At 33.6% G+C, this 25,217-nt stretch overlaps 2 protein-coding genes across 8 annotated transcripts; one reads left to right on the forward strand and one right to left on the reverse strand.

Moving 5' to 3' along the window:
* The first annotated feature begins 7,834 nt into the window (after positions 1-7,834).
* LOC113706408 (uncharacterized) lies at positions 7,835-13,945 on the forward strand. Of its 7 annotated transcripts, none has more exons than XR_011820747.1 (9): positions 7,836-8,021; positions 9,120-9,201; positions 9,295-9,422; positions 10,389-10,469; positions 10,744-10,830; positions 10,931-11,060; positions 12,900-12,988; positions 13,065-13,169; positions 13,546-13,945. XR_011820747.1 is itself a non-coding variant. In XM_072064136.1 (7 exons), the coding sequence occupies exons 1-6, from the start codon at positions 7,980-7,982 to the stop codon at positions 11,024-11,026; spliced, it is 516 nt and encodes a 171-aa protein (XP_071920237.1). In that variant the 5' UTR covers positions 7,835-7,979; the 3' UTR covers positions 11,027-11,060; positions 13,546-13,945. The 7 variants fall into 7 exon arrangements, 3 of the variants coding, with proteins under 3 accessions (XP_071920237.1, XP_027084114.1, XP_071920238.1); XR_003452006.2 differs by having other exon boundaries at positions 7,845-8,021; positions 11,007-11,060; XR_011820746.1 differs by lacking the exon at positions 13,065-13,169.
* A 3,148-nt stretch (positions 13,946-17,093) lies between these two features.
* On the reverse strand, positions 17,094-20,915 carry LOC113707144 (protein TIC 55, chloroplastic). The gene is made up of 3 exons (XM_027229310.2): positions 20,368-20,915; positions 18,572-18,674; positions 17,094-18,458 (listed from the first exon to the last, which is right to left on the reverse strand). The coding sequence occupies exons 1-3, from the start codon at positions 20,838-20,840 to the stop codon at positions 17,325-17,327; spliced, it is 1,710 nt and encodes a 569-aa protein (XP_027085111.1). The 5' UTR covers positions 20,841-20,915; the 3' UTR covers positions 17,094-17,324.
* Between the last annotated feature and the right edge of the window lie 4,302 nt (positions 20,916-25,217).

Genomic DNA, 25,217 nt, shown 5'->3' on the forward strand with positions numbered 1-25,217 from the left:
AGATTCTTCAATTTCTAGCTTCCAAATTTACTCAAATCTTGAGTTTCAACCAACCAAACTTGAATCTACTCTATACAAGTGCTCACTAAGGAGGTTTAAAGCTATTGGTGGCGTTATTTTGGAAGAAAGAAACCTAAGCTATTATCTTTCTTGAGTTGTAAAGGTGAGTTGTCTAGATATCTTCCCTTTCATGATAATAATGATCAATTAAGGGTTTTTAGTGGTGAAGCATGTCATTTTGTGGGTTATTTCATAAGTTATGGTTGAGTTGTCTAATTTTTTCTATTAATTGAGGATTTTTCTGTTTTATATAGTATTTTATTGTTTACTCATGGTATGATAGCCTATTATAGTGTAAAATGAAGTTCATATATGTTGGATGTGATAGATTGTACAAAAATTCTGGTTTAGGGCAAAGATTCCAGATTAGGGTTTCACTAACCCCTGTTCTGCCCATTTCTGTTCGACCAGGTTAGAGGCCGAATTCGCCTTAGCACAAAACATGAAAGTTGTATGGAATGATGTTTTCTAGTTGCCTGTAAATTTTCACCCCAATCCGAGCTTGGTAGCCTGAGATAAGATGGAAATACCCAGACTGGTCTAGGTAGGAGTTCAGTGAACAGGGTTGACATTTCACCCAATCTGACCGTGACTTTTCACTATGATCCTTACCGAATTATATTTTGGCCAAAACATGAAAGTTGTATCCAATAGTATAAAATAGTTTCCTACAAAATTTCAGCTTGATCAGACCACTGTAGCATGTGAAATGACCAAAATACCCTTGACTGTCCATGAAACCTGTTTCGCGCCTAGAATTCTGTTTTCGTGTAGTTTTCCATTTTTGATCATGAAAATGCTTGATTTGGCCTTGGAGGTCTTCATAAGAAATGTAGGGTTGTGTTTTAGCTTCGAAACACCATAAGATACACTTCAATTGGACTTCGGTAGCCTGAGTTATTGCTGTTTAACAAATGTGCGGTTAGCCAACCTGTTTGTGAGATTCTGGTTTCGTATATTTCAATTTTGACCTAGATACATTGCAAACTGGACTGAGTGGCCTTCTTCAACCTTGTAGCCCCCTGTCTTAGCTTCGAAATGGTATAAGTTTCACCTCAATTCGATAAGCGTAGCCTCGGATGTACCCATTCCGCAAAAACCCATTAAAACTGTCTTTTGTAAACTTCGTTTCCGCACTTGGTGTTAGTTTAAATTTTGTCCTTATATTGTCTTGAGCATATTGAGTGGTTGTTTATGTTATGTGTAATGTTGGGATTGATTGAGGAAAACAATGAAGCCATAAATGGCTGGAAATAGGAAAATACAAAGGGCGTACTGCCCCAATTTTCGCTCGAGTGCTAAGTTTCTATTTGAACCTGTATATTTCCGCTTGGCAAATAAAGTGATCATTTTACTATTCTAAAACCTAATACCTCTTTGGTTTGAAACTCCAAATGTTTACCTACTGTTTACCAAAATATAGAGGTTGACTTCGGGTTCTCTCGGCCACAAGTGAATAACTTTTAAGTGAAGTTTTAAGGGTGAAAGTGAGGTAGTTTTGCCACCTTTTCATGATTTTCATCAAGGCATATAGTCTATTGATTTTGAGCCGCATAAACGATTCCGGAAACAATACTTCTTAGCTTACCTTATTGGATTTCGATTTGTCGATGGTTAAAGTGTTTTCTGTCGGAAATTTCATAACCTTTTTGGGTTTGGTTTCACGGTTGGTTTATGAACCCTAGTTATTCCCGTCCACGGATCCAAATATCCTCTTTACACTTTAAAAGTCATTTTTATACGTTTACTCGCGAATAGTCGGGTAATTCTTGATTGCATCTAAAGCATGCTAGATGGATTGTAATGTGTTCTTTGTTTAATTTTAGATTTCATTGGTGATTGAGAAGTGGACGTTATTTTGCGTGTATAGGTGAGTGTTCCTTGTTTGTTATGTTTCATGGTTATATGGCTTGTATGAATGATTGATAACATGTTAAATGTTTTCAATGATTGCTAAAACGAGTTTTCTAGGTGAGTGTGTACTTTATCGCACTCGACCTAAATGATTGAAAAGTTTTCAATGATTGAACGATTGAAATGTTAATTGTGCATGAATGTAAGCCTTTTGGCTGAATTGGCCACTACCCCTTGTTACCAGTCGTCTCGAGCCAGAAGCGGACTCGGTCGGGCGATTAAGGACCTGGGTGAACGTTTCGGTATACTTGAGTATTACCTTGTAAGTTGGTGGAGGTTGATGGAGCCTGGACAATGTCCGGGATGGGGTGAATGAATGAATGAACGAATGACTGAACGAGGGGTTTTACTTATACAAAATGCATTTTCAAATGATTGAAGGTATAAGGGAATGAAAGAAGAATGAATGAACGAACGAACGAACGAATAGCTCCATGTGAGCCTGTATCCTTTTAATGAATGTGTTTATCGCTTTATCTTATCTTTGTATCTTGAATTATTGGCTACGTGTAATGAATGCATTGAACTTCTTGTTTGCCTATGTGATCGGAACCTCACTGAGCTTTCCAGCTCATCCCTTTAGTTTTGTTTTTCTTAACAGGGGAAGGCGAGCAAGGAAGAGAGCCTGTATAGACTAGCTTGGTCTAGTCTTGGTTTTCTATTGTAATGGTTCTCGCCCTAGTGTTTGGCACGGGTTGGTTGTATGGTGAATTGAGAACCTCGGTATATTTGACGGTTGTACTTCCTCTTAAGATATCAATGTATATAAGTTCCGCTTTAAGTTTTGACTTCTCGTACTATTTATTCCTGTGGTTGAATTCGGGTTTTGATTAAGGACTGTAATGAACTGGATCCTTGTTTTACTCTTCTTGAGGTTTTATTTCTGATTCGTTTGAGTGAACGACTGAGTCCCGGCGAGAGTTGGGCAGGCGGTCCGCTAAACCCTTTGGTTCGCCTTAGGGGGAAGTGGGGCTGTCACAAGTTTGATTTTTAGGTACTGGTTAAATGTCTAATTTGTGTTTTTGTTGCTGTGTTTTTCTAATTTGTGTTTTCTGGTTAAATGCCTAATTGGTGTTTTTCCTGTAGTTTCATTTGCTTGGTTAAATTTCTAGTTTGTTTGTGTTTTCTTTTTAATGAATGTTATGCTTTGGAGGTATGCTAGGTTTGATTGAAATAGAGAATTTATATGGTAAATAAAAAATAATAAATAGTAATAATAAATGGTAAATAGCAAATAGTAATAGTAACAGTAACCGTATATAATAAATAGTAAATAGCAAATAATACATAGTAAATAATAAATAGTAAATAGTGATTGTATATATTAATAGTAATAGTTAATTGTAATAGTAATGAACTAATAATAAATAGTAAGAGTGATAGTAATATTAAATAATAAAAATCAAATAGTAATACTAATAGTAATAGTAAAAATTAAATATTAATAGTAAATAGCAAATAATTGTAGTAAATGTAAACTGAGGTAGTAATTGGTGATTAATAGTACTAGTACTAGTAATTGGTAAGTAATAGTAATAGTAACTAATAGTCAAAAGAAATAAGTTGTAGTAATATCCATTAGTAGTTAGCTATTTAATAGTAACTATGATTAGTGAGTAATAAATAATAACAAATAATGATTAGCATTTAGTGGTTAAGTGTTAATTGTAAATAGTATTTAAAAGTAGTTAGCAATAATTATTTGATTAATAGTAAAGAAGAATCATTAATCATAATTTAATTAATAATATTTATTTGATAACTTTATCTTTAATTATTTATTTGTAATTATCTGGGCACACAGAATTATTTTTACTTATTAGGGATGAATAGTAATTCATGATTGTTTTATTGCTGATGTTATTAATAATTATGATGTTTGTTAAGTTAGCATTATTAATTATGACAAATTGTCGAGGAATATAAGTTGATTTAAAAATATTCATAAGATTAGGAAAAAATATCAACAGACATTGCATTGGTAATTTAATTTTATTAGGGAGGCATAATAGTGGAGATCAAAGGATCATGCGTATGATACTCCGAGGTGCCAAAAAGCCATATTACTAAAATATCAAATAAGTTATGATGAGTTGGTGGATAGAGTATACAACTACATGGGACTAGACCGGAATGTTTTCAAATTGAATCTATGGCTTAGGAATTCTGAAGGCCTAAGTACATTTGTTGGAGTGCAATTAGGGTGCGAAGATGACATTGGCATGTTGTCCAACTCATTCTTCTGTGCTTGTACACTTTCTATAGTAGCAATGTGAGAGAAAAATTCACTCATACTCATAATATGTGTTACTATAAAAGATGAACTACTACTGCACTTGTTAACTAGATCATTTATCACTACTTGAGTGCTCGCTCCAGAACCACTTGAACTTGAAACATGCATTACCACATAGTCAGCATATATATTATACAATGCTTGTCAGAACTTGTCTATATTCAGTTGCACTTCATGCGGAAGATATATCAATGAAAAGAAATAGTTGATGATTCTTATTTTGTTCCTGCGATCCAAGATAGCTACTGTAGACATCAATAGATTGCACTCACCCCAGTGGTTGTCAAATTTCACTTTCATCCCCCAAACCATTACTCAAACAAAGTAGTCTTCATCATCTGCTTTGCTATCTAATAGTATTTTTATCCCAAAAAAAACTTTATTTAGATATAAATTAGTTGTCGAATAATCACTCCCTGGTATTATATGAGTTGCAGTCCAGAAAACTTATAAAATGTTGCACCATTTTTCTACCTTTTCCTTATCTTCTGTGATTGGACAGAAATCATAACTTGGTTCTCTATCTTTGAATCTTGGAAGCATCTTTTGGAACTTGAAAGCAAAATCTAGTATCTCATAGGTAGAGTTCCACCTTGTTTTGCAGTCATAAAGCAGTACTTTCTTGGGCGATTGCAATTGTTACACAATTTCAACAAAGATCAAGCCTCCCTTCGATTTTATTTACAAGCTCCACGTTGTCCCTTATGGCTTGAACCATCTCTTGGATTTCACTGAGACCATCATGAATCATTAGGTTGAGTATGTGAGCGTAGCATTTCACATGGAATAGCTTCTCTTTGGCTAATGGACACTTGTTTCTGGAGAAGGTGTCCTTCAAACATCTTAATGCAGTGTCATTATTTGAGGCATTGTCCACCGAGACTATATAAACTTTGGTCTCCAATCCCCAATCCTTTAAGCATTTGAAAATAGCATTTGTAATGGTGATGCTTGAACGTGGAGGAGGAATATGCAAAATTAAGGACCCATTTCTGCAATCTCCAATGAATATCAAGTCAACGCCCAATTATAACCATATACTAAATCTTCTGGTTCTTAGACTCGCAAAGATCTATGATCAAGCTAATTTTTTTGACTTTCTTTAACAAATGCTTCAATTTGGTCTTCTCTTTTTTGTATACGAAAATGCAATCATTCTTATTAGTGGTCTAACTGGTTTTTTGCCATTTAGACATCCCCTTTTTCATCATGAAGTTGAAACCGTCTTCCTCCACAATTGTAAAGGAATGCTCATGCATAAGCACCCACTCAGCTGCACTTTCTCTCATGGCAGTCATATCAAACTTGCCTGTATGAAAGTAGGAATGAGTAATTGAGCTAGAATCTGCAATTGGAAAATTAATATTTTGCTATTTTGCCTCTGATTTTTTTAGTTTCTCCAATCGTTTAGGACCATTTTTAAGATTCCTTAACAAACTTGAAGTTGTACTGATTTTTGTCTTCTTGAATTTAGCTCTGCAATGCATACATTCCCAGTAAAGTGTTTTTTTAGGCTAAACTTCCACATCTTTGAATCAACCTAAGTCTTGGACTTTCTGGCTCTCTTTTTCTTTCTAAAAGTATCTAAACTAACACCTTGAGTAGCCTATTGATTCAAACTTTGAGCGGGTGCTTATATATCACCTTCTAACCTCTTTTCTTCACTCCTTAGTTCTTCATCTCCAATAGAATATTCCAACTCTTCCTCATTGTTAATCCCAGCACAATTACCAGTTGATTTAACTAATTGTGAAGACACATCTTGGGGAGACATGGCCATATTGTGCTTGTGCCTTTAACTATACACAAAGGAAGACTAACCAATCAAAGAAGGAGAAAGGAGAAAGGACATGAGAACCCCTAAATTAGCAGTCAAACTTCTTTTCTTTCAAGCAATAAGGTAGACTATCATAACTGAGATCCAGGGTTTTCACAAATTATATAAGGATACATTTGCACAGGCAAACTAGTACAAAAGGTTTTATTCTAGTAAAATGCTAACTAATCAATATTATTGAATATTTAAAGTACAATTTCACCAAAAGGAGACTGGAAATACCCAAAATTTGCAGAAGGAAAAAAGGTGGTCATCCTAAATATTCAATCAAAATCAGCAATGCACTTATCTGGTGTTTTTCATCTTAAATATATATATAACCAAAAAATGACATAATGCTAAAAATCGTTTTGCTTGCATTAACACTGAATAGAAAAAATCCAAAAAAAAGCATAAATTTTTTTATTTATGGATAACCACATCATATACTTAGTTTGTTCTCTCTTTTGTTTCCTTTGGGCCCATTACATACTAAAGAAAGAAATAGAAAGCTATTCAAAAATTATACTACCAATAATATTTCAAAAACAATATACTAATTTAAACCAATGTGGCTGAACTAGATATTCAATAATTCAAGCAAATTTCTTGCTTAGCTATGATTAAAATACTTGAAGGTATTAACTAGCGATGCAAAAAAAGTGTAATCAATGAAAAATAACTAGATTAAAAAAAGAAAACTTTATACCGAATTGGTACCATTTCATTTCTATACATATGATGGCAAATTTAGCAATGGGATTGAAATTTAATTTGTCACTTCAAGAAATATAATGAAAATAACTGAAACAAATTAAGAGGGTCAAAGCAAGTATCTGTCAACAGCGATTGCTAAAGAGTGACATGAGGAGTTGTAATGTTGCTGGAGTTGCAGCCTACTACTAGCTTTACCTTGATGAGCTTGCGAAATGGCTGGTGCTATTACTTTTGAACTTGGTCAACAAACAGGGAGGAAGGTTACAACTAGGGACCTAGTTTTCGATTGAAGGGTGGCAGTGGTAGTGGTGGGTGTGGTGGATTAGTGGTAGTAGTGGTAGTAGCAGCGGTAGTGGCTAGGGGCCTAAGGTTGGGTTTGTTTGGTCATTGATTTGAGGGAAAGATGAAAGAGTAATCAGGAATGTTAAGTTGTGTGGACTCAAATGGAGCTTGTTGTCTGAATGTTAAGTTAATAATATGTAATTTTGCATGACTCAACGAGCTAAGGAGTCTTTGTGCAGATGACTCAAGTTGGGCTTGTTTATTAAAGGGGTTCAAACAAAAAGGCCCCATATGGTATATCTAATACAGAAAAAAGTCCATCGTAGTTTCAAAACATACAAAACAACACCTCATATTTTGAATTAAATTGTAAACTAACAGGATTTGTTAAAGTTAACGAAAATGATGGTCAAGATTGTTTAACTTACGGGATTCCGTTAAATTTACCGTTAAATTTATTGGATGCCGTTAAGTTTTTCGTTATGTTTACAGGATTTCGTTAAATTTAACAAATTCTGTTAGTTTATAATTTAGTTCAAAACATGAGATGCTATTTTGTATGTTTTGAAACCATAGGAGGATTTTCTGTGTATTAGATATACTACAGAGAGTTTTTTTGTTTTTAACCCTTTATTAAATGAGTAGCTCGAGTTCAATTCAAACTCGGTGTTCTCGAGTTCGAGTCAAACGTTGACTCGTGAGTATGATGGGACAAAAATAGAACAAACCCAAAATCAAGGGCACTGTATCAGCAATTTTACCAAACTTCCCTGGGGGGCCCCCTTTTTTGTGTGTTTAATTTTTGTAAGTTCGCAGGATTAAACCGCCTTTCCCATCAATTTGAAGGAATCTTCAGCTCACGACGCCACCGTCTAGCTTCAAAGTCCAGCGAGAATGGCGGTTAGACAAAGCCGCAAGCAAATTACACAACCAGAGGTATTGTCCGCTAAACATTGATGCAATGCAATTTTTTTTCGTTCAATTTTGTTTGTTTGATTTGATTGCATTATCAGATTTTGCGTGTTAGATTTCTCCTGTTGAATTACGAGAGCTTTAGAGATTTTTCTCGAATAAGGGGAAAATTGGATTTGGCTCTGTTGTTCATTTTTTTTTGGTTCTGTGAATAGTATTCTATGATGAGTGTGTTTGTGCTGTATAGATTCCGGGTTTGTGTCTTTGGTTTCTTTTTCTGTTTTTAGAATTTCTAGGACAATCTCCTTGTTCTAATAGTGATTTTATTGTCTACAACCAGCAATAGGTTTTATTTATTCGTAGCTGCTAATAGAGATATGATACATGTTTCCCAGCATCTTTTATGGCAAAACTTGGAAAAAGTTTCTGACTTCAAAGAGGAGAAGTAGCTGAGCCACCTCCTTTAGTTGTTCTTATGATTAACATTTTCCTCTATGCTGTTTAAGTTTGCATAGGTTATTTGTGGAATTTGGTCAAGTAGTTACTGTCCCTCTTTTTTGGTAAAAGAGTTTCTCTCAATACCATAACCACTTGTGATGGAATTGTATATATGACATTTCTATCCCGGTCAGATGAGTGGTCGGTTGTGGAAGAATGAGACAGACAACTATAGTTCAAAACACTAATTTTGCCAACTTGGAATGGAGCTGTGATAACCATCTGTTACCACTAACTTTGCCAACTTGGACATTGCCCAAGAGAGGTCTCCATTATAGTTGCAAAGCCAGTTGATTGATTATCAAAGTAGACTAAACTGGCTGGAAGTTTGAAATCAGAAAGAACCATAGCTTCCTGCTCTATTGAATTATCTAGCTTTCAGGTTTACCAAGTGTATGTTGAGTGACTTCAGAGGTGTATACAGAAAGGAATTATTTGCAAGCAATTCTCCAAGCACACTATCATTACATCCTTGCTGGCTTTCATGAAAAACCACAATTACTTAGTGTTGCTTTAACTTACATGTTCTGTATCCTTACATCACAACTTATGTAATGTGTTATAAAAATGCTTGTGAAAAATGTTTGTGAAACTTGTTGCTAATTACTTCATTTTTTAACTCAGATAAATGAAGAAGTTGAATCTTCATCTGAAAAAGGCAAAAGTTTCATTGCACCCAGAATCCTTCAACAGCGAGAATTTCAGGGTAACCGTTGTTCGCTATCTTATACAGTTATATAGCAAAAAGTTCATATCACATATGAGTAGCACTAATTTGTCAGGTTTCTTGATCTCACAGGTGCTTTGACTGTGCAAAGAAGTAATGGGCTGGGAAATTCTGGCCATTCACACGTGCATAATGGTGGCAACAGTAGTGCCACAGACATTCATGAATCAGAAAGTCTTTCTGAAATTGATGATGCTGAGGTATGTTTTTGAATCCTCTGCATGAAGATACATGAGATTTGTTCTTGCGACTGTTAATTCTCTGACAAGAGCCCGAGTCAATTTTCAAAGCTTACCAGACTACTGGATTGGCTACTTCTGTGGGACTTTTCTTGTCAAGTCATTTTGAATTGTCTCTTTTGGAGTTATATCATTTGTCTCTGATGAGTACTAGTCCAGAGTTTACTCCATCAAGTGCTTTCAATCTTGTATTTAGTCATACAAGTGACTCGGATGGAATTTAACAGGTTTTCCGTCTATTTGAAAGTTTTTATGGATTGGGTAAGATAAACAATTTATGCTTTTATTATTCTTGTTAAGTCAGAAGTGGCAAAAAATTCGCACTCAGACATTCTTAAAAGGAAAATTTCTTATTCTAAGACATTTAGTGTCAAAAGTAACTCCACTTGCATCAAATACTCCTTGGACCACACCTTACACATAAAAGAATTACTTAGTCAGTTTTAAATCCCAAGGAGTTGCACTAATCTAACTTAAGTACCTGAATGACAGCTTTTACTTGATTTTCTCCAAAAGATAATTAGCATCCGTTTTTTCTAAATTTTGACTTAGCTTCTGTAGAGGTCTAATGCATTTAGGGTAATTTTGGCAAATGAAAGCGTGACCCAAAAGGTTTAGTCCATGCCCCTTCTTCAAGCTTTATATATAGTTAGATATTCCAAGTATTTCTTGAGCTGCTACTCTTCTTATTCTAAATGCCATTGACACTTAAAACTGTGCTCATTCACATAACAGTACTGCATCAATTTGGGTCTAACAGTTTGTCACGTCTAACTAAGTCAAGTTGTGGATGGATCTTCCTTCTTGAAGTTTGTTAGTGATATGTTGTTTAGACATTTCTGTTTAGTTTTGTTTTCAATTATATGATTTGGAACTCATATTTGGATTGTATTTATTTTTTTGGTCAAATATTTGGATTGTATTTAGGTCATTGGATATCTTAACACCAAGCATGAGATGCGTTATAAGAGGATCTTGTGGGAAGCAATGGATAGAGGATTTTCAAAGGTAGTTCCTTTTTTATTTATTTACTCTTGTTATGTTTATCAAACAAGAAGACCTGGTAACCTTGGCATAAAAAATGAGCAGCTACCAGTTTCTTAAAATTGTTGTATTTTACCTTTCTGTGCAATAAAATCACCTTGCCATGTTGGATTTTTGTCATGTAATATGTGTCCCATTTCTCACCCTGGTGATTTTTTGCGGTTTCTTAGTTTTCATACTTTTTCTTTCTATAAATTTTGATCTTTAAGGCCCCTTGTTCCTGTGCTGTTCAAATTAGGCTAAGAAACCAAAACTGAAGGCAGAACTCAAAAGAAGTACTTCTGTTGATAAAGCTGCAAAAGCAACTCCTAAAATAGAGAAAAAGGTAATTAACCTGTTTCTACAGAAGTGTTTCTGTGATATCTATTTAACTTGAATTAATCTGCACTGTTGAATTAATGAAAGCTAAAGAGCCTTTATTTCAGGGTCGCTTTATGGATTGTGTTTATCTTGTCAGTTATTTTGCCCAAGTATTAAGACAGACTTTTAATTGTTTTATAGAGGCCGAGTTCCAGAATTAACTATGATGCTCTTAGTAAGCTAGCTGATGAACTGGTATGTAGTTCCCTCCTGTTCTCTTTTTTTGTTTTCCCTTCCTTTATTTATGAACTTGAATCAGTACGCAGTCTTGAAAAAGTTTTTATGCTACCTGATTGTTCTATGATAGGATTATTTGATAAAGAGCCATAGGGAGAAATGAATATTTTTATTTTTATTTTTATTTTTTTTGTAGATGATGCACGTTGGTCATTCTTATTATGTGACACTCAACTTCTATCTCTGTAACGGTGTTGGAAACTCAGTCAAGTAGCACCCTCAACTTTTTAAATAAAATCATGTTTTAAGTGGCCATGGTATTGAGATAACCCTCTTCAATTATTACCTTCGCGTATCTTTGTCCCTGGATAATGGCATTGTTTATAGACCTTACTATGTTGAAACACTAGCATTTTATGCTAGTTAAGTTTTAATTATAACCAGATTTACTGACTTGCGTGCAGAAACGTACAAAGGACCTATTAAACAAACAGGAAAATCCAGTAAACTACTAATCTTCCCCATATAAATGATTGTGATAGTTTTCTTCTTTTATGTGATAATTGTACTAAAAGGTATCACCGACATGTCCTGTTTTAAAAAGTTTGACGATCAGTTATTCTCAATATAATACTTTCAGGGACAATAAGTTCTACTCAAATAATTCCTGATGAGTCCTAAGGTTGTCATTGAATAATCTCCTCTACTGTTTATACGTATTTGATTAATAGAAAAATACCACTACTTTTCCTTTTTAAAAACTAATTATACTGGCATAAAGACTTCTGTCACATTAGTCCTATAAGTTGTGGCCAGATACCATAATTAATGGTGCAGTTGTGGGATTTAGTGTTATAGGAACGTTCAAGCAATGGTTTTTATATAGAACCAAACTGTTGAAGAATATATAGAGCAGAGACCTTACTCAATCAAGACTTTTGCATTTCCTTCATTTTGCTAATAAAATAGAGTGTGTACCCCAGAATGTTTCCTTAGATTTATGTGTTTAAAAATAAGGCTTACAAGTTATATTGATAAAACTTGAGCTATTGAGCTATTGAAGTTTGGTCCTCCTTTTAGCTTAGACTGAAAAATTACATTGAGGACTATCATTTGTGGGATGAATTTAATGAAGACAATTGATCATTGAGGCTTTATTAGGCATCAAGTGATTCAGCAATTGCAATTTTGAACGAGTCCAACTATCAAGCTGGTTGTGTTCTTTGTGAGTTAAAATTAAGCCCTTCTTTGGACTAGTCTGTTGATTAGGGATACCAAAACCTCTTCTTGATGAGTAGAACATTTGTATCAAGTATCTGATCTTTGTCAGAAAGTATAAGACATGTCCATTCAGCTTATGGACACTTGTGTCTTTAACGCTGCTAGTGGAATTATTGTGCAAGTGGGTTTACATTTTTGCTCCCAGTGTATATATGGCAATGGTGGAAATGGATATATAGCAAAATATGATCATGCTTGCATGAAACTTTGCATGTGATGGTGCATATAATATGACAGAAATCTCTGATGTCATTCCAAACACCTCTTATCTCTGCCTGTAATAGGAGTCTTAAAGGTTATTTGTTCATATTGATAATGTTGATGTCTAAATTAAACTTGTTGCTGTAATCTACAATACGAACCTACATAATCTATTTTAAGGATTCATCTTGATAGATTGATGATGTATTAGATTTTGGATCAGACATACAATCTACTACAGTTTAAGGAATTGAGGATAATAGATTTAGCGCATTTAGATTTTCTTGCATATTTGCCCCCTATAAAGTCAAGAACACTGTTGTTGATCAGAATGCTTCCCAACTCAATTAAGTGTTCTATGATGTCTTTTGACAGAAGTAGAATTGGACCAATCCTAGCATCATTTGTGGCAGATGTATATCTGTGGATGCATGTGCAAACTTATCAGTTTGACATTACAACAGGTAACTAAGATTAGAGTAGTGTAATCTCTTCATATGATTTGGTGTTGCTGATATCCTTCTCATTCACAAATTCAAGCTGTCCACCATTGTAACATATCTTGGTGCCTTTCAAAGAATCAAATGGTTGAAAATTGGCAGTGATCTAACAATAATTTTTAGCAAGGACGAATGTTATCTTCAGGTACAAAGTTAATGAAAGTTCATTCTCTGATGCATTTTTATCATTCACACGGGTTATGGCAGGAATGAGTTGAGCAAAGTGGAGTAAACGAAAAGTTAGCATTGACTGCCATTTGCATCATTAAGTAATTTTAAACTGATTCTTGTTTCTTTTCCAAATTGGTGGTATCATTGGGAAAACTCAGTGTGGAAAAGGTCTGTTCGGCAGCATGAATGGCCCATATAATAAACATGAAAGCAGCATAACAGGAACCTCAACGAAGCATGATTAGAAAAATTTTAATTCTCATGATGTTTTTGTCTACTTTACACTAGATTTCAGCATTGTGTTTGTTTCGGTTTAATTAGCTTCCTGTGTTCGCTTGATGTCACTGCAGAATCAAGGTCTTGATAGCAATGGTGGTCAGTAAGGTGCAGTCGATACTTACCTCTTCTCTACCGAAATGAACGTGCCTAAGAACTCTAGGTAAATAGTGTTGCAGTTGCTGCATATGGCATAATTATTAGATGCCAAAATACTGGTGACAACTTGGTGAGATGATAAGAAAGTTGAAGATCATCGTGCTGAAGATCGTAAACTTTCTGAGCAGTCTCCCTGACAAATCATCCGTGAAAGGTCCAGCATAGAGGATGAGCCTCTCAAAACTATAATGAGCTAAATTTGATGAGCCTCCAACAATAAGATAGGAAGCTTTTGTCTTGTCTGACTTTAGAGTGAAAAACTGGCTTTGTAATTTAATATTCTCGTTTTAAGAAAAAATTTCTATCTTTTCTGCTTTTGGTTTATGCCGAGTTAAATGCAAGTTGCTCACACAGGGGTTCAAATTCACGAACACGTGGCATAATTGAAGAGTTGAGCTTTGCTGCAGAGGAACAATATAAAAACTTGTTCTTCGTAATTAGGGCTGGTAATTAAGTCCAAAACTTTTAACAACCTACCCAAACTATCCATTTAATTTAAAAGGTTGGGTAGGGTCATTTGGATGATTAATTTTGATGGATTGAGTAGAGTAAACCCAACTTGTTCAATGGATAGGGTGGATTTTTTTCTTAGATATTCAGTACCCAATTTATGTTTATTTACAAATATGAAGACAAGGGAAAACGCCGTTTCTTTTTCAAGTCTCTGGTCACTCCTCTATTTAATCATACCCATTGCCGAACTATTTATTGTCTTCACTAAATTCTGACTCTTACCAATATCCTGCACGCTTTCTTGAGTTTGAGTTTGAGTTTTCTACTTGATGTAACACTAGGCTTTCCTAAAAGTTCAATGGCAATTAAATCTCGATGGGCTCTTACTTTACTGACTTGTGTATTCAGCCTTGTTTTCACTATTAACTACACATCCTGTTTCAGTCGAATCAAAGTGTCTAAGGTTGCACTAACTAAATGATTAGTTTGCTGAAGTACTACAATTGAGCACAATGTACAACATATGGAAGTAACATTAACTTAACCTATAAATACTCCTCTATAATCCCATTGGCATTGACACCTCATTTTGAGCTTTGCCAATTATTCATGACAAATTTTAATTGATTGGAAAAATTAGCTGTCATTGCTAATTTCCTCAATCACATGGAGCCAAAATGAAAATGTAATGTTTTGGGAGGAAAAGATGAATAAATATTCCTTTATAATGTTTTTCTTTAATAAAAAAAATTCCTAGGATGAGAGAGCATGAAGAAATATGCAAGAAAGGGTTGAATGTGTGTGTGAATGTGAAAATATGCAGGGAAAAAGTTCGCAAGTATTTTTCCTAGTGAAATTGTGTGAAAACTGCGCGTATGAGCGTGTTAGTGCATGTGTGTGTGTGAGAGAGAGAATCTATAAAAAAATAGTTTCCAAATAGTTTATTAAGTGAAAGTGTGTGACAATGAGTGTATACAATAATAAAAGTGTGAATATTTAAAAGTGGATGAGAAAATATATTGAGTTATAATTGACTTTTTTGGGTTTGATCTAACCCAATTAAACCAAACCCAGAATAACACATGAAAGTGTGTGAAAATGCGTGTATGTGATAATAAAAATGTGGATATTTAAAAGTGTACGAGAAAATACATTGAGTCATAATTGGATTTTTGTGTTTGACTTAACCTAATTAAAGTATTAAACCCAATCCAAATTAACGCATGAAGTAGTTGGGCGGATTGGGTTATAAGTCCAATCAGCAAAACACATCTGCACTGCAATAGGATAACATCAGCACTTCTACTTACTACATGGAATACAAAAATGCATGCAGATGTTTTCGCAACTCAGCAATCCATTTAAGGTCATTAAAAGGCTTCTCTCTGAAAATGGGATGAGATTCTCATACGCATAAAGCACGATCTAAACCGGTCGCTTTGATATAATTGTGCCACGTGACTAGGGGTAAAAAAACTCGCTTAGTTGCAGTTAAGAATTCAATGTACAAGCACGTGACTACTAAAACGTTTCAGTACCATATTTATATGACCGCAAGTTTAAACCAGCAAAGATTTGATCCCTTAAACATAGGTGCCAAAACTTGATATTTTTAAACTAATTTGAGTGATGTGTTAAGAATTCACAATAGAAGGGTTCTTGAATTGCTACTAATATTGCATGATATTTTACAAATTAATAGATAGTTTAAGGGTGTATATTCGATCCAAAACAACCAATAGTTATTGCTAGATGTTTACAATAACAGTCACAAGCCCAAGCAATTCTCAATGTTTTTCAAGTTCTTGATTCTTATGGACTAAAAGCGTATTAAAGTGCCCCATTCACCTCAAAAAAAAAAAAAAAAGAAGGAGGAATCAACTTGGTCACTCTCCTCTCTTTGTCGCAAATGCAATCAACACAGTCATTTCCTCTAAAAAGAAAACGTAAGCATACTTTTTTTTGAGATTTCTCAGGTATGGTAATAAAGATTTTGCTTGACTAATTTTGCCATAATTGAACATAAAAGAAAAATAGTTTACTAAAGAATAATATACATTGAATGAAAAAAGATATTAGTAGCACACTCTTATTTGCTAATAGCACAGCTCTTGACGTTTTTCCTCGTGTAAAATTATGCTTGAACAATCGAAGAAATTAATTGGATTTTTTATCTGATTTTAAAAGTATGCAAAAAAAAATTGAAACCATGAGCTAGCATGTCTCTTGGTTAAAAGTTTAGGGGGTGATTTTCAATCTTGAGAGAGTTCATGGGTGTAAAAGTGCAATTAACCCAAGAAGGTATATGGATATTTTGGTTAGCGTTATCCACAAAACTCTCTCTAAGGTATAGTTACATTTGCAATTTATTCCCTAAACTTTATTTTTTCACACTTAATCACCTGAAAGACAAAATTGCTCCTCTATTATGTTAATTTTTTTCTTTTTTCTTCTTTGTTTTCTTTTTTTTCAATTTTTTAAAATTCTTATTGTTAAAAAAATAAAAAATTTCTTTATCCATTAGTTTCCTCTTCCAAAATTTGTATTCATCAAAGAAACAAGTTTTAATTAAATTTATGTTCTACTTCTATTTTTTACATATTAAGATTCTACATTAATTTACATATCTTCTATTTGTCATAATTTATCCTAACAAAAAATATAAGATGTCCATTCTCTAACTTACGAACAAAAGTACACACACACACACACACACACACACACACACACACACACACACACACACACACACATATATATATATATATATTTCCTTGTAATTTGTAAATTAGTAAGTTACCAATCAATTATATTCTAATTAATTTCATCCAATTTTCAATCCATGAAATTATAAGGAAAAATTTTATTCTATGTCCTTATAATTAGACAATTCAAGAGTCAGAATCAAGATGATATATTGGCCAGGTAAAATTTTTATTAAACATTTATGATACAATTGTTCAAGGATGTGTTAATATGGACCATGTTCCCAGTGTAATTAATGCAAGAGTTGTCCTACACCAGAATTTTTCATAGCAACCGCAGCATATCAACCTCTCAACTTTTTACATTATGTACAATTGAATTTGAAACTTAATATATGCATTGACAGAGATGTGCTGCACCTAAGGGCTATCCAATGCCAGCATCCATAGAGTATGAGCTTCTCTTGAAGTAAATGAAAATGAAATGAACCAAAAGAACAAAACTTAGATTGAGCACAAAAAGGGCAATTTTTACTTCACGCTCTTCTGTGTGTCCTTATGAAGTTTGTTGTGTTCATGGCAATTACTGTTGAGCAGCCATGGATTCCAACCAGGCAAAGGGATGTGGAAAACAAAAGGAGAGCCTTCCACTGTTTTCCAGACGCAAGAATGGCTAATGCAGTTGATACAAGAGCAACAGCAGAAAGTGCATTTTTCCATGCCTCGAAAGCTTTGACAGTGGTTCTGCAGTCCGGGCAATGGATTACATGGCGGAAATATCTATTGGCGAAATTTGGTGCATGCATTGTTCCAATTCCTCCCTTGGCTGGCTGAGAAGCGGAAAGGTTAGCGACAAACCCCGCTGGAGCTTGCTCTATGACTGCAGGCACTTTAGGCAGTGAAATGGTGCTGTACCCAATATAGTAAGGCATCCCATGTCCAACTCTGTCCATCCACCTCCTGTACTCAGCTACCCAAACATCTGAGGACTTTAAATTCAAATACAACACCTTTGTTGGGACCTTTGCTTTCATCAGAAACTCATTCTGTGAGGAAAGAAATCCCATATCTTGCTCAAAAACCTTACTGGAATTCTGATGCAGGAACCACTGAGGAATTATTTTCAACAGTCCAGATGGTTTTCTTGTGCTCCCAAACCTCACAATGAGCATTGATTTCCCCTGTCCGGATGGTCGACATAAAAAGAGCCCACTAAAATAGTGCGTCTCCCCATTCTTGTCAATGATTTCTCGGTTGTTTTGCAGAACACAAGGTGCTTCAAAGCGCAAGAAATTTGGAACATAGTTTGGAGTGGACTGATCGCTTTCCCTTCCCCACCAACCTGCAAAGCCTCTACCTGTTCTTTCAGTCAGCTTGAAAAATAATGCTGTAGCATCTTCCCTTTTTGCAGTAAAATCAGTTCTATCATGTGAGATTGGGACATGGGCCGGATCCATAAGGTTTTCTAAAAGAATAGAATGATCGTATGGAAGCTCGTGGATTGTTGAGGTATCCTTGAATCCAGGTCTGGCAAAATTCTCAAACCAAGGAATTTTTTCAGGTTTTGGTGGTGTTTTATGAGACATCCATACCCATACAACTCCTTGGGAATCTATTACTTCGTATTTCTTGGCACAAGCTGATCGTGGGATGCTTGCATTTGCAGGGAGCTGTCCAAAATATAAGTTACAAAAGCACATGGAGAATTAGTATTGGATGTGAAGCAAACTTGCAGTATGTCCAATAAGAGTATATAATAAACAAGAGGAGACATGAAAACAACCTGAGGTATCTTCACACACCTGCCATCACCTTCAAATTGCCAACCATGATACAAACACTCTAGCCTCCCATCAAGTAGTTGACCTTCCGAAAGTTTTGCCAGCCTGTATTTAAAAAAGTGCAGGTAACTACTGGAATTGAGCAGAAATTTAAAAGCTAATAAAAAGGTTTTGGTGAATAACAGAAAATTACATATGATTCAGACATCGCAATCTTCTCAGTTAATTTAGTTTTTTTCTGAGAGAAGCTAACTTAATTTGATTGAGGACAGACAGCTATCTTTGTGCTAGAATTTGCTAACTCAAACAAACAACAAATCCCCTTCAAGATTTTCCATTATGCTCCTCATTTGCATTTTCCAGCTTTGATGCCAAAAGCCTAAGAAAAAGGTACTTTTAGTGCCTGGTTTTCACTGCAATAATCTCTTGTCAGCAGCATCATCCTCTTGAATCATGGATTCAAGGTTACATATATTGCCATGGAGCAAGAGCACCTATACCCAAAACCATAAGTATATGACATCCAGCAAATCTGAAAATGACGATTGTTTGATGAATTTATACAAGCTCATCAAGCTGTTTGATAATGCATCTGCAGACTTTTGACTATTGCCCTGACTCATCACTCAAATTCATCCATCTAACTAACTTTTGTTTTGGCTAAGATTTACTTGAAAGTCCATTGTCCTGATTTTGTACGCTCTAACCTGTGCAGCCCATGGAGAATATTTTATTAAGACTCTAAGATTCATAATTAACTTCGCTAACTTGGCAAGATGCATGCATTACTAATCAAAATCAACTTTCAGTGAAAGATACAAGATCCTCTGACAAGGAAGATGAACCTTAACATTGATAGGTACATAATCCGCAAGTGTTTGATTGATTACCTCAGAAGTTAGGGTACCTCCAATTCAGCTAAAGCTCACAGTCTTGCTTCAAAACTTCCATTCAAGTCAAGATTCACAAGACTAGATTTGCAGGAAAAAAAACCAGCAAGTGGAGCTCAAGCATCAATCTTGCAACTACAGCATAATGTACAACCTATAACTACATCTGGTTACTAACAAATGCCAGTCAAAGTGTTAAGATATACTTCAGGCATACACCTATTGGGACAAATCGTTCGTTTGGGAGTGGATGATTTGGAGAGAAAAGAAAGGGAAAGAAGAGAAAGTGAACATTTCCGTCATTTGTTAGTTTTAATTAGGAAAGAATAGAAGAGAAATGGAAGGATTTAAGAGGATAAATAGTAACTAAAATTTTTCCTCTCAAATTGGAGAGAAATGGAGAGCAGGTTGGAGAAAACTTATGAAAGTTTTTTAAAATACCTATTTTATCCTAAAAATGTTTTGAACAAATATTTAATAACTTTTATATCCAAAATCATTCCACTAATTCTCAAAACTCCCAAACAAAACAATCCCTTCTCTTCTCTTCTCTACTCTCGTAACTTAAGTTTTCCCTTCTTCTCTTTTCTATCCTAAACTCCCAAACTTATCTGGTGTGAAAAAATTCTAAATTAGTTTCCTCAGCAAATACTCCTTTATACCACATTACAGAGAAATGCTAGTTGTTAGTTCTTCCCTCTTCAACTTGCGAATCTCAATCAAACAGAGTTCAAGCAAGATTAATGATGTTTTCCTCAATTAACATCTACAAATCTAGAAGCAGCTTGTTCAACATATTTAATCAGAGTGCATTATAAGCTAAAATTAGAGATGTATTCTGCCGGATTTAGTACAATAATTGATACAAAAAGTGACGAGACACCAAGGAGGAGCTAAAACTGAATTACCTGTGGGGACACCGATCCTCAAAGCACCTAAGCTCTCCAGTGCCATCCCGGTAAAGTACAAGCTGCTTATCAAATACAGTAAGGCCCAAGGGAGCATCCTCTGGGATATTTTTTGCAAGATATAAAGGGTACCATTCTTCAGTCCAATCATAGGGAACCACATCATCGACACTCTTGATTGCTTCTGCAGTTGATCCGCCACTTTGCTTAACTTCACCCCCAACTTGGTCTGCTACTGCATGGCAGTTTGTCCCTCTTTTCTTTGCTTGTCCAGAGACATAAAGTTTCTGTGGTGGTTGATGAAGATATGCAACTGTTCCTGTTCTTTTTGTATTAATGATTATGGCTCTTCTTGGAGATGAATTTATGCGTGAAATGTAAAGGGCTTGGGATAGAAACTTGTCAGAGAAAAAGGGTTGCAGCAAAGCCATGTTGCTGTCGAGGAAGACAGATTGAACAAGAATTTTAAGCATTGATGGAATGGAAAGACGGTAGGTAAGTGGTTGGTTCTCGAAAGCGGTTGCTTGTGCTCTTGGGGCATCGATTGTAGCCACACAATGTATTTACCTTTTGAAGCTTTCATTTCTTGACTAATTGGATCTGACGAAAATTGAATACTTGGTGCTGTAGAAACTCAAAATTGGCATTTTTTATGGATTAATTTTTACATTAACAAAGATACACATGGATAAAAAATAAATTTAATATCTAAACAGTAATAATGTTCTATTTATCTAAATCTACAAGTGTAAAGAAATTTTTGTACTAATAGTGTATAAAAATTAATTCTTTTTTTATTCGATCAAGTTATTGACAAAAGAAAAAAGAAATCCTGAGTCACTTTGTTTTATTCATGGACTCTATTATTTGGTTGGCAAATGAGAAGTTCTTTCAAATGTTGAGTAGAAATATTTATTGGTGGTTCATACTTCATCTAGTTCTTTTGTAGATAACTAAAAGGTTAATCATCAAAACTCAGCCTAAGGTATAGTTTGATGGCTACACTAATAGAGGATATTCAGTCCATTAGTAATTTGTTTCATCAGTGGTCATTCTCATTCTCTTTAGCTAACTCAGGGAAAGTAAATAGTATTAAATTGAGCTATCATGCTCCAAACATTTGGTTAGACGAAGAATGGGTAAATCCCAAATACTAGTGCATCAATGAACATTATAGGACTGTTGTCCCTTGTGACAGTCCCTTTTGCTTGGAACTTTGTCCAAAAAATGTAAAATTTACAGTGAAATATAAAGCAAACGTTTCGACAAAAAAAAAAAAAAAAGGAAAAATCGTTCAAAACGTCCCTCATATTTTACAAAATGACTTTTTTCGTCCCTCACTTTTAAAAGTGTAATTTTACATCCCTTACAAATTCAAATTAATCAAATTTGGTCCCTACCTAGGTTTCCGATTAGTTTTTTATTAGAATTCACCACATGCCTTGCACGTGATCATATTTCAAGGGCAAAATTATTAAATCAAATTTTATATAATTCGATTCATATAAAATAAAATTTTTTGTCCCTTACATTTCACAAAATGAATTTTTTCATCCTTCACATTTTTCAAAATGAATTTTTTCATCTTTTATTGATCATTTGTGTGAATAATTTTTTTTAAATCCATGTATATATCTATTTGATTTCACTTGAACAGTACGAATAGCATGTGAAATCAAATAGAGATATATTACATACTATTCGTACTGCTCAAGTGAAATCAAATAGATATATACATGGTTTAAAAAAATTGTTAGTTTTTCACTTATTTTAATTTTCTTTTACTCAAAATTTGAAAATAAAGAAGACATTTAATCCTAAATATTATCGAGTGTTTATATCGAATTAAATTTGGATAGAAAAAATAAACAAAAGAAAAGTATGACAAAAAGAAATTAGTAATTGGCATTTTCCAAATTTAAGACAATCACAAGACAAGTATTTCAACTGTTGGTCTTAAAAGTGTCAAGTAGAAATTTCGTATTTAAACTGAAATTTGTTAGCACAATTATAGAATTCAAGTTAGGACCCATTAATTAGATGAACTTATTAGACAATTCAATAAATAAATTATTATCAAAAGAGAAATATCACAAATATTGAATAAGTTCAAATGGTGAAATCATATAAATATATACATGGGTTTCAAACAAAATTATTAGTTTTAAACCCCTATATATATCTATTGAATAGCATGTGTACAACTACAATTAGCATGTTTAGATGAAATCCAATAGAGATAAATTACATGTTATTTGTAGTGTTCAGATAAAATCAAATATACATATACGTGGGTTTATAGAAAAAAAAAAAAAAAAGCTATTCATACACATGATCAATGAGGGATGAAAAAATTTATTTTGAAAAATGTAAGGAATGGAAAAATTCATTTTTTGAAATGTGAGGAACGAAACAATTCATTTTGTAAAATGTTAGGGACCAAAAAATTCATTTTGTGAAATGTGAGGGACTATGAATCAGATTATGTAAAAATTTGATTTGACAATTTTACCCTTAAAAAATGATCACATGCAAGTCACGTGGTGGATTCCGGCCAAAAATTAGTCAAAAACCTAAGTAGGGACCAAATTTGGTCAATTTGAATTTGTAAGGGACGTAAAATTACATTTTTTAAAAGTGAGGGACAAAAAACGTCATCTTGTAAAATGTGAAGGACGTTTTGAACGATTTTCCCAAAAAAAAGTATAGTTGGATTTGTAGTTTCCCGTAAACAAAACTACTCTTATTATGTAACCCCTTGAGAGACATAACTATCCTTATTATGCTAAGTTTTTATTTTTCTTCTTTCCTTTCTCATTTAATCTTAAATCATGGTTCAATTTTGATCATTCTAATTTATGGTAGTAAAATACCAAGAATTAGTAAGGTCATTAATTATGAAAATGACTACAATTCAAGAAAAAATTAATAGTTTTTAAGTAAAATTTATCATTCTATTAGTAGAACTCACAACTTCTTTTAAGGCTTTTTAAGCTTTTAGTAGTAATACTACTTTCATAGTAAAATTTACCATTCTATTAATGATATTTATAAGATTTTCAAGCACTTTTAATACTTTTTTAACCTAATCTCACTTATAAAAAACATATCAACGTTCTTAGATTTAAAAATAAGATTTTTTTCCCACTAATAACCTAGTTAGTGCACACACGTTTCCATCTATAGGTTACATACTCACATTCACACACGTTTCTATCTCTAGGTTACCTTTACATATGAACAGGTATTTTAACCCATGCATTAACATATTTTTTTTCATATTAGAATTAGTTGAGAATTTATGCAAACATGGATAATTCAAGAAAAAAATAAAACAATATTCTTACATATTCATGAATATTCATTTTAGAAAATGAATATATCTAAGTATTTAGATACTGTTTATTTTTGAAAACTTTTATACATACATTTAGTTTAATAAAATATTATTCATAAGATATGCAAGGTATATGAAAAGGTTGATAGATAATCTTCGAATTAATTATTAAATTTTTATATAATTAAAAACCTATATATATATTCAACTAAATACTGGATATGCAAAAGTATATTTTCTCCATGAACAAATATTAGGTTTCTAGCAACTGACGGGCGTGGAGTATACATATAATAATTAACTCATTCTACAATCAAGTTTTATATTTATAAAATTTTAAATACTCCACACGCGATCTTTCGCAAGTATATGAGTTGTTTATTGAGTATAGGGGTATTAAGTATCGATCCCACAGAGAAGATTGTTAATTACCAATGTTGTTTGAAGTCCTTTATTATTTAGACTATCACAAATATTAGATATTAAATCTACACTATAAATATGAGATAAAAGTAATAAAAATAATAATAGAAAGCTCTTAGAGATATGGAATTCCTTACTATTTTTGCAAATGAAAATACCAATTAAGTGAATGGTATTATCTTGGTTAGTTATGACATAATTTCCTAATATACGTGATACCTACTTTCATTGATATACCAATTATACCCATAATTAATTCATAACTACTTTCGTAATTATAAAACTAACTACAAATTCATTCCTTCTATTAAATTACATGAAACAAGTCATTAAGCCACAAAGGTGCACCTCTACTTTCGTGAGTGTACTCTCTAGATTTATCACTTCCTTGAACTAGTGTTAAATTCCAATTTTCATTGCAAACTTAACACTTTAAGATTATCATAATTAATGGTTGGTTAATCATGATTAGAAAAGCAAAAGTGATAAATAACTTGCTCAAAATAATATCATCAAATAATCAAATAAATATCACTAACAAGATATAGTAAGTTCATCCTTACTCTAGGCATAAACTTTAGCAAAACATAAAGAAACACAAATCCAAACTTGTATTATAGCTAAACATAAAATCAAATACAAGAAAGAAAGTAGTAGAAGAGATATCACCCTTGTCACATGAGATCAACCGCTCCATCTTGCTCCTTAATTTTCATCTAAATCTAACTATAAATACAAGAAGGATAAACTACATTAACGATACTACACTACCCTAACTAGTGAACTAAGGAAATTCTATTGAAGACTACAATTTTGGTGAGTTTCCTTAGCCTTCCAAAGTTGCGAAAATATCCTCCAAGGCTGCTATTTAGAGGAATTCAAGCCCAATGTGAGTTGTTAAAGTTGATATAAATTGCTCCTTGGAATCACCAAAAGATGCTTCTTAAATTCTCTATACTTACTTGCTCAGTTCTAGCTAGATTTTTTGCAGATAAATTGGTCAAAAAGCTTGTGTGAACAGAGCACAAGTTGCAAAGCAAGTTGTAGAGCCGCAATTGGGGATCCGAGGGCAAGATCCGAGGTCGGATCT

Source organism: Coffea arabica, chromosome 8c (genome assembly GCF_036785885.1).
Source record: "Coffea arabica cultivar ET-39 chromosome 8c, Coffea Arabica ET-39 HiFi, whole genome shotgun sequence".
NCBI lineage: Eukaryota > Viridiplantae > Streptophyta > Magnoliopsida > Gentianales > Rubiaceae > Coffea > Coffea arabica.

Excerpts from the sequence above, each read along its gene's own strand:
- LOC113706408 (XM_072064136.1), top strand. The coding sequence starts at position 7,980 with ATGGCGGTTAGACAAAGCCGCAAGCAAATTACACAACCAGAG. Across the intron at positions 8,022-9,119 it reads AGCAAATTACACAACCAGAG|ATAAATGAAGAAGTTGAATC; the intron begins GTATTGTCCGCT and ends TTTTTAACTCAG. Across the intron at positions 10,470-10,743 it reads TGGATAGAGGATTTTCAAAG|GCTAAGAAACCAAAACTGAA; the intron begins GTAGTTCCTTTT and ends TGTTCAAATTAG.
- LOC113707144 (XM_027229310.2), bottom strand. The coding sequence starts at position 20,840 with ATGCTTAAAATTCTTGTTCAATCTGTCTTCCTCGACAGCAACATGGCT. Across the intron at positions 18,675-20,367 it reads GAGGATCGGTGTCCCCACAG|GCTGGCAAAACTTTCGGAAG; the intron begins GTAATTCAGTTT and ends TTTTAAATACAG. Across the intron at positions 18,459-18,571 it reads GGTGTGTGAAGATACCTCAG|CTCCCTGCAAATGCAAGCAT; the intron begins GTTGTTTTCATG and ends TATTTTGGACAG.